Source organism: Capra hircus, chromosome 2 (genome assembly GCF_001704415.2).
Source record: "Capra hircus breed San Clemente chromosome 2, ASM170441v1, whole genome shotgun sequence".
In the NCBI taxonomy this organism is placed as follows: Eukaryota; Metazoa; Chordata; class Mammalia; order Artiodactyla; family Bovidae; genus Capra; species Capra hircus.
Genome location: NC_030809.1, coordinates 28,307,900 through 28,317,986, shown reverse-complemented (window position 1 = coordinate 28,317,986; position 10,087 = coordinate 28,307,900). Strand labels below are relative to the sequence as shown.

Sequence of the window (10,087 nt, the reverse complement as noted above, 5' to 3'; positions counted from 1 at the left end):
GTCTCAATGCCATGGGCAGGGGCAACTCGACTGCGGGGCGTGGGAAGGGCTGGGGAAGACTGGGGTGAGAAGGGTAGAAGAGGGCGGTGGTGGGATGGGGAGGGTGGAGTGGGGAGGCCCTGGGCAGACCCTGGCAGAAGGGGCACAGGGCAGGGTGTGGGTTCCCGGTGGGCAGGGCCAGGTGAGCTATGTGGCTTCAGCTGCTCCTCTTCCTGCTGGCCCCTCAGGGCGGGCGTGGCTGTCATGGGCCGGAGCTGGACCGGGAACTTGTCCTGGCCAAGGTGAGGGCCCTGTTCCTGGATGCCTTGGGGCCCCCGCCGGTGACTGGGGAAGGTGGAGATCCTGGAGTCAGGCGTCTGCCTCGAAGGCATGCCGTGGGGGGCTTCATGCGCATGGGCTCTGAGCCCGAGGACCAAGATGTCTCCCAGGCCATCCTTTTTCCAGCTGCAGGTAATGAGGGTGGGGTACTGGCGCCTTGACTCTGACAAAGAGTGTGGTGTAGCCTGGATTCGGGAGCTAGGCAGGTCTGGGGTTGAATCCCAGACCTGACACTCAACTGACTTTGCAACAGTGGACCAGTTACTAAACCTTCCTGAGCCTCTTGTCTCCTCATCTGTGAAAAGCGCCATAATGCCTACCTTTCAGGATTGAGTGAGATGGTGTATCCAGAGTGCCTGGTTCATAGGAGCCATTTGTGAGATAGTCATCTGGGAGGCCAAGGGTGTTTAGGGACAGAGATATCTGGGGTGCCCCTTCCTGCCATCTTTCCTCCTCCCTTTGCTTTTTTGCTCCCTGCTCCAAACATTGTTTCTTTAGCCTCAGACAGCTGAGACTTGAGAAGATATCAGGGATGCGGGAGAACAGTTAGTTGGGAAACTAACCTACCTTCTCTTGAATTCTCTTCTCATCTCCCCAGTCAGTTGCACTCACTCAGTGAGTAAAGCCCTCCTCTGGCTGGACCTTTTTGTAACCTGGCTTACTTTTCTCTCAGAGAGGATGCTCTGGCTCCCTGTGCTTCAGGCCCCAGGCAGCACAGTGAGTGTGGCTTTAGGATCAGGCAGAATCCCAGCCTGGACACTTAGTTTAATGTCTTTTCATCTTTCTAACCTTCAGTTTGCCCTGGTGGCTCAGAGGGTAAACATTTGTCTGCAGTGTGGGAGACCCAGGTTTGATCCTTGGGTTGGGAAGATCCCCTGCAGAAGGGAATAGCAACCCACTCCAGTATTCTTGCCTGGAGAATCCCATGGACAGAAGAGCCTGGTAGATGGGGTCACAAAGAGTCAGACATGACTGAGCGACTAACACTTCTCATCTGCAAAATGGATCAGTTGTTGTGAGGTTTATAATGAGATGTTCCACATAACAGTACAGCCCCAATTGCTAGTTCTTTAACTTGTGCTGTTCGTGACTGTTTGATGCAGTTTATATACTTGTCAGGGTAAGGATGCCAACTGCATTTTCTTGGAAAGCACTGTCCTTGATTCTGAGCTGAATCCTTTCTCCTCCTCCCCACCCCCTTCCTCTTCCTTCTTGGTGTTAACCTTTTTAAAGTGAATTATTTTAAAGAATTTCTCATGCAGTATTTCTGACATGAGTAATATAACAAATGCCTGTGTACACAGCATTCAAGGTACCATTTCATAGTATCAGATAAAAATTTAAATAGAAACTAACAATTCTAAGCAATGGTGAAGGGAGAGAGTGCAGGGCATCTTACACATCACTGATGGGAATATTAATTGGTAAAACCACTTCAGAGAGAAGTTGGCAGTGGCTGACATTTCTGAAGTCTTTTAATACTGAAGTAACACATAGGGATTTTCCTAAAGGAAATCAGTCCTGAATATTCATTGGAAGGACTGATGCTGAAGCTGAAACTCCAATACTTTGGCTACCTGATGTGAAGAGCTGACTCATTTGAAAAGACCCTGATGCTGGGAAAGACTGAAGGCGGGAGGAGAAGGGGATGACAGAGGATGAGATGGTTGGATGGCATCACTGATCCAATGGACATGAATTTGAGTAAACTCCAGAAGTTGGTGATGGACAGGGAGGCCTGGTGTGCTGCAGTCCATGGGGTCGTAAACAGTCGGACACAAATGAGCAACTGAACGACTGAACTGAATGGAACTGAACACATGGGGGGCCTCTGTCAGTTCCCCGAAGATTGGGGAGGGTCCTGGCCTCTGGCAGAGAACTTCGTGTGGCACCTAGCAGGCTCATTAGTGGCAGCCAGATCCCTCCTGCTGAGGGAGAGGGGTCCCAGGTTTTGCCGGTGGGGGCTGCCCTTTCCCTTCCCTCTGCCCTCTGCAGGTGCCAGCTGTGGGGATGAGCCAGATGCTGGAGAGGCTGAGGAGGGCCTCTTCACGTATGTGTTCCGGCCATCCCAGCACACACGCAGCCGCCAGGTGACTTCGGCCCAGCTGTGGTTCCATACAGGACTGGACAGACAGGAGACCACTGCCACCAATAGCTCTGAGCCCCTGCTCGGCCTGCTGGTACTGACATCCAGGGGTCCCACGCCTGTGCCCATGTCGCTGGGCCAGGCACCCCCTCGCTGGGCCGTCCTGCACCTGGCCACCTCCGCCTTCCCTCTGCTGACCCATCCTGTCCTGGCGCTCCTGCTGCGTTGTCCTCTCTGTTCCTGCTCCGCCCGGCCCGAAGCCACCCCCTTCCTGGTGGCCCACACACGGGCCAAGCCGCCCAGTGGAGGGGAGAGGGCCCGGCGCTCCACGCCCCCGCTGCCCTGGCCTTGGTCTCCTGCTGCGCTGCGCCTGCTGCAGAGGCCTCCGGAGGAGCCCGCCGCCCATGCCGACTGCCACAGAGCCGCCCTCAATATCTCTTTCCAGGAGCTGGGCTGGGACCGGTGGATCGTGCACCCTCCTAGTTTCATCTTCCACTACTGTCACGGGGGGTGTGGGCTGTCCACCCTACAGGACCTGCCTCTGCCGGTCCCCGGGGTGCCCCCTACCCCTTTCCAGCCCCTCTCTCTGGTGACAGGGGCCCAGGCCTGTTGCGCTGCCCTCCCGGGGACCATGAGGCCCCTACGTGTCCGTACCACCTCGGATGGAGGTTACTCTTTTAAGTATGAGATGGTGCCCAACCTTCTCACCCAGCACTGTGCTTGCATCTAAGGGAATCCCACTGATGCCCGAGCCCCCATGGTCACCAGCCTGGAGGAAGGGCAGGCTGCCCGCTCCCTTCCTCCTCTCTGCTCAGAGGCTCCCCTCTCCCCATTCCTGCCCCTGTTTCATGAGGAACGTGACAATAAATGACACAGTGCATATGACTTGGCGTGTCTTCTCAAGCTTCTCTGATAAGTGTTTTTGTCAGGGTGAGGTATAGGCCCTGGGAGCATGGGATTGTGGGTCTCACGTCACTTAGCCTCACTTGATATAGGAGATGGGGGTTTGCCAGTGGTAATTGGATGTGTATCTGGTGGGAAGTTACCATGCTTGGGGAGGACAAATAGGTGCTGTCAGCTCAGGAAAGCGACTCTGGAGCCAGAACTGGCCCTTGTACAAGTTGGCCCTGATGTGTCGACTGGGTGGTCTGCCATGCACACATCATAGTGCCTACGCCCAAGTGTCATAACCACCCCTACTCTGCCCTAGCTGATGGACACCTAGCTCAAGGTCAGGTGATTTACAGAATGGCCAGAGATCACGGCTTTGGGGCCCCACTGCGACAGATGTTCAGAGCTGTCCAGGTGTTTCCTGTGCCAGGGATGTGGGTGACATCCCCCAGGGATGCTGGGGACACTTTACTGAGGGGTACACGGTTCTCTACTAGGCCAGTTAGCAGATCGGTGTTGCTAGGGAAGTGTCACATATCTGAGACAGAGAGAAGTGAGTGGCACAGAGTAACTTTCACAAAGCTAAGGGTATTCTTTTTAAATGACTGCCCTCTATTCTAAAGTTATCCTTCAGGTGTGTGTGTCAAAGTGTCATTTCTTTTATGATATTATGGTGACGGTAGATAGCAGTGTTTTTTTTTAATGTGTTTGTTTTCAGATTTTTACTTAACAAAATTAAAACTTTGCAATTTGAATTTGTATCCTAAGATTTTTCTTTGTAGTTTTACTGCTGAAATCTGTGAAATCCTAAAGTTTGGGAGTCACTGATCTAGGCCTCCCCTTCCAGAGTCTCCAAGGCCTTTGACTCCACTAGCTTAGCAAGTGAGGAAGAAATGTCCACTCCTACCTAAGAGGGGCCAACAGTGACTAAGAAAATCTGTGTCTACTTCTGGCCATCAGACCAAGAGCAGGACACTTCAGAGATTTTCCCTGTTCCCAGTGGTAATCATTAGAGACACTGAATAATCTTCATTCAGAGTCCATTTGAACAGAAAATTCAACTCAAACTGGCTTAGACCAAAGAAATAAAATTAAAAAAACTTAGCAGCCTATGACAAGTCCACAAGCACAGTTGACTAAATTATAGCTCGATTTGGGGCTCAAAGATGCTCCCAGGATTCAGCTATAGGCTCCAAATACCCTGGGTGGGCTCCATCTCAGGTCCATGGCAGTCTGGGGCAGACCCAGATGCGCAAGTGACACCACTTGGTCTCGCAGGAGCGAGTCTGCATACAGAAGTCCTGGGTTGGGTCTTGGTGGCCTGACTGTCTTGATCAGGGTCATGTGCTCCTCCAGGAAAAGCAGGAACAGAACAAGTTATAGATTCAGAGCATGAGGCCCACCCCTGGAGTCCAGAGCCTGAAGCATGAGGTGAAGCTATTCCCTGCTTCCCCTCAGCAGGGTGCAGTTACCACACAAGGCGGAGGGGGCAGATGCTGAGAGAAAGCACTGTTGGTTTTCCTTCCCAATTCTCAAATCCAGCCCTTTCCCTCTCTCTACATGAACACCATTTTGCCATTTAAGGGGCAGTTCTTTTTTTTTTAATTGAAGTATAAGTGATTTACAGTATTGTGTTAGTTTCAGGCGTACAGCAAAGTGATTCAGTTATGTATGTATTATATTTTTTTCAGATAATTTTTCATTATAGGTTATTTCCAGGTATTGAATATAGCTCCCTGTGTTATGTAGTAAATCCTTATTGCTTATCTAATTTATGTATATAGTAGTTTATAGCTGTTAATCCCATACTCCTAATTTATCTCCTGCTTTTCCCTCTGGTAACCATGTTTGTTTTCTGTGTCTATGAGTCTGTGTCTGCTTTGTATGTAGATTAATTTGCACTGTTTTTTTTTTAGATTTCACATATAAGTGATATAATATTCATTTTTCTCTGACTTACTTTATTTAGTATGATATTCTCTAAGTCCAACCATGTTGCAGCAAATGGCATATTTCATTCTTTTTTATCACTAATATTCCATTTTATATATTTATATATACACACTACATCTTAAGGGCTTCCCAGGTGGTTCAGTGGTAGAAGAACCTGCCAGCTAATGCAGGAGACGAAAGAGACTTGGGTTCAATCCTTATTTCCTGGAGGAGGGCATGGCAACCTGCTCCAGTATTCTTGCTGGAAAATCCCATGGACAGAGGAGCCTGGCAGGCTACAGTCCATGGGATCACAAAGAGTCAGACATGAATGAAGCAACTTAGCACACAATACATCTTAAACCAGTCACCTGTTGATGGGCACTTGGGTTGTTTCCATGTCTTGGCTATTGTAAATAGTGCTGCTATGAACACTGGGTAGATGTATCTTTTAGAATAGGGGCTTCCCTGGTGGCTCAGATGGTAAAGCATCTGCCTGCAATCTTTTAGAATTAGAGTTTTTGTCTTTTCTGGACATATGCACAGGAGTGAGATTGCTGGACCATATGATAACTCTATTTTTAGTTTTAAAAGGACCGCCCATAGCGTTTTCCACAGTGGCTGCACCAGTTTACATTCTAAAGGGCCATTCTTGATTGGGCAGCTCAGCAGCCTCCTTACTCTAAGCAGTCACTCTCTATCTTTCCAGTCCATGTCCCACCTGGTGCCCAGGGGGTAACTTCTTTGATGATTTTATCCCTTAGGTGACTTAAAAACTTGTCTATACAAAGTTCAACCTGCTTCGTGTGGTGTAATAGCCCTTTCCAATGGATCTTATACCTGTCACTGAAGCCTTGGAGTGACACAGCCATGAGCTAAGGGATGCCAGCAGGTGCCACAGGTTGGGAGAAGCTGAGAATAGATTCTCTCCCGAAGCCTCCGAGAGAGCCTGTGATGTGTTACTTTACCTAGCAAAGTGGCCTTTGCAGATGTGATTAAGGCTACTACAGACCCTAAGATGGGGGAGATAACTGTGGATTATCCTGTGAGCCCAATCTAATCACATGAGTCCTTAAAAACAGAGACTCTTTTCTGGCTGTTGTCAGAGAGATGTGATGACAGGATAGAGTCAGAGATATGCAACGTTGCTAGCTTTTAAGGTAGAAGAAGGGGGCCAAACGTCAAGGAGCAGAGATAGCGTCTAAGAAGCTGGAAAGGCCAGGAACTGATTTTTTTCCTTCAAGCCTCCTGAAAGGAAAGCAGCACTCCTGTCACCTTGATTTTAGCTCAGGGAGACCCATATCAGACTTCTAACCTAAGGAATTGCAGGGTGATTAATCTGTGTTCTTTTAAGCCACCAAACTTGTGATGCTCTGTTATGGCAGTTAACAGAATACTAACCAGAAATAGTGACCAAAGATGAAGTGGCGTCTGGGAAGAAGAAAAAGCTTTTCTCTGCTTCCTGATGTAGTCTGTCTCATCCAGGAAATACTTGGCTCCAGCAGAATTTTGAATATTTATGTGGATCATTCTTTAGATTCAGTATGTTTGATGAATAATACATTCCTGAATTTCTACACTAGTTTTGTCTTGGAGTAGAATATATTCTGGGTTGAAAAGTTAGAATGAAAGTAAAGAAGTGAAAGTTGCTCAGTCATGTCCGACTCTTCGCAACCCCATGGACAATACAGTCCGTGGAGTTCTCCAGGTCAGAATACTGGAGTGGGTAGCCTTTCCCTTCTCCAGGGATCTTCCCAACCCAGGGATCGAACCCAGGTCTCTTACATTGCAGGTGGATTCTTTACCTGCTGAGCCACCAGGGAAGCCCAATATATATGTGTGTCCCCTAGAAAAATGTGTTCAATGAATAAATGAGTGTGATCAAGACAGGCTCTGAAAGGGACTGTAATTACTCAATTTTCAAGGGCTGTTTAGGGACTTTCTTGGTGGTCCAGTGGTAAAGAATTGCCTTCTAATGCAGGGGATGTGGGTTCGATCCTTAGTTGGGGAACTAAGATCCCACATTGTGCGGGGCAACAAAGCCTGTGTGCTGTAACTAGAGAGCCCACGAAGAGCCCATGAGCCACAACAGAACCCTGCACAGCCATAAATAACTAAATAGAATGTTGCTTAACACATCTTTCCAAGGATTACTGACCTTAATATCTTTGTGTTTCTAGTTTATGATGGTCGTGGCTTTACACGTAACAATGCCAAGCTGTATTTTTTTGATCTTGGTAATATATAGTTAAATCAATAAGTTAAAGGATGCATAATATCTTAATAGGAGAAATAATTATTGAATGATCAAACTAGTTCAAATCAGAATATAAATACTTTTTAGTATATATCACAAAAAACTTGTTTTGACAGAAAGATTTCTTAATGGCTATTGGTCAAAACATTATAGAGAGACTTCAATGCAAATTCTACCAAATGATTTATCAAAAGGGGTTTTGTTCATTTTTTGCCCCTGCAAACAAATATTGTTACATTAACACTGAGCTTGTAACAAACTGGTTTGCCTGGATGTTTAAAAATTTCAACATAAACCAGCCCTGCAAACTGGAACATATTTATCTCAAGACCTCTTCCTGGTCCAAATGTATCTATACTAAGGCTGGAAGATAGAATAACAATAAAACCAAAATGCATCTGGAAAGTAATAAAAATAATTTGATTGCTTTTATGCTGGAAGTATTTTTCTTGCTAATACAGCACACCATCATTCCGATCTGCTACTGCTTGGATAGGAATAATATTATTTTAGTGGCTGGAATACCAAGGCATGAAGAATTATCTGTTTCTTGTTGACTCTCTGGAAATGAAGGCCAAGAATAAGTAAAAAGTTGCAAATTCAGGACAGAGTGTACAATAAAGTCTGGAACATCCCGTGTAATGTTGAATCTTTGTATCAAATGACTCTCATTGGCTAACTTGATTGGAATTTTTGTCATTGGCACTGAATTTTTAAGAGGAACAACTGCATTAAGTACTGACTTCTTTTCTGGGGGGAAGGGGTATTAATGATTTCAGGAGTAAGGCTTCCAAGTTTTTACTTTATCTCCTAAAAGCCTTGAATCTTATTCTAGATTATATGTATTACTGATCTTGATACTCCTCTATACCTAAGTTCACGGGGCCACTCTGAACCAGTTGCAGAAGCTCCAGAGGAATTTCTTTTGAAATCTTCTGGCAGCAATGCCAGTTTTTACAGATGGCTAATAAACACACAAAAAGATGTTAAACATCACTCATTATTAGAGAAATGCAAATCAAAACCACAATGAGGTATCACCCTCCCTTACACGGGTCAGAATGCCGTCATCAAAAAATCTACAAACAATAAATGCTGGAGAGGGTATGGAGAAAAGGGAATCCTCCTGTACTGTTGGTGGGAATGTAAATTGATACAGCCCTTTGGAGTATAATATGGAGATTTCTAAAAAAAACTAGGAATAAAACTACCAGATGACCCTGCAATCCCATTATTTGGCATATACAATGAGAAAACCATAATAGAAAAAGACACAGGTATCCCAATGTTCATCACAGCACTATTTACAACATCTAGGACAGGTACCACACAATTGCACTCAACTCACACGCTAGTAAAATAATGCTCAAAATTCTCCAAGCCAAGCTTTAGCAATATGTGAACCGTGAACTTCCAGATGTTCAAGCTGGTTTTAGAAAAGGCAGAGGAACCAGAGATCAAATTGCCAACATCCGCTGGATCATGGAAAAAGCAAGAGAGTTCCAGAAAAACATCTATTTCGGCTTTATTGACTATGCCAAAGCCTTTGACTGTGTGGATCACAATACACTGTGGAAAATTCTGAAAGAGATGGGAATACCAGACCACCTGACCTGCCTCTTGAGAAATCTGTATGCAAGTCAGGAAGCAACAGTTAGAACTGGACATGGAACAACAGACTGGTTCCAAATAGGAAAAGGAGAACATTAAGGCTGTATATTGTCACCCTGCTTATTTAACTTATATGCAGAGTACATCATGAGAAACACTGGGCTGGAAGAAGCACAAGCTGGAATCAAGATTCCTGGGAGAAATATCAATCACCTCAGATATGCAGATGACACCACCCTTATGGCAGAAAGTGAAGAGGAACTAAAGAGCCTCTTGATGAAAGTGAAAGAGGAGAGTGAAAAAGTTGGCTTAAAGCTCAACATTCAGAAAACGAAGATCATGGCATCTGGTCCCATCAGTTCATGGGAAATAGATGGAGAAACAGTGGAAACAGTGTCAGACTTAATTTTTTTGGGCTCCAAAATCACTGCAGATGGTGATTGCAGCCATGAAATTAAAAGACGCTTACTCCTTGGAAGAAAAGTTATGACCAACCTAGATAGCATATTCAAAAGCAGAGACATTACTTTGTAGTCAAGGCTATGGTTTTTCCAGTATTCATGTATGGATGTGAGAGTTGGACTGTGAAGAAAGCTGACCGCTGAAGAATTGATGCTTTTGAACTGTGGTGTTGGAGAAGACTCTTGAGAGTCCCTTGGACTGCAAGGAGATCCAACCAGTCCATTCTAAAGGAGATCAACCCTGGGATTTCTTTGGAAGGAATGATGCTAAAGCTGAAACTCTAGTACTTTGGCCACCTCATGCGAAGAGTTGACTCATTGGAAAAGACTCTGATGCTGGGAGGGATTGGGGGCAGGAGGAAAAGGGAACGATAGAGGATGAGATGGCTGGAATCACTGACTCGATGGAGATGGGTCTGAGTGAACTCCGGGAGTTGGTGATGGACAGGGAGGCCTGGCGTGCTGCGATTCATGGGGTTGCAAAGAGTCAGACATGACTGAGTGACTGAACTGAACTGAGGAGGAGTAAGC

The 10,087-nt window shown here is 46.2% G+C and overlaps 1 protein-coding gene across 1 annotated transcript; it reads left to right on the top strand.

The window, feature by feature from the left end:
- Positions 174–3,147, top strand: INHA (inhibin alpha subunit; the record flags this gene model as incomplete). Its single annotated transcript, NM_001285606.1, is given in 2 exon segments — positions 174–450; positions 2,314–3,147. Coding segments are annotated over 2 exon segments (1,083 nt in total). The 5' UTR covers positions 174–188.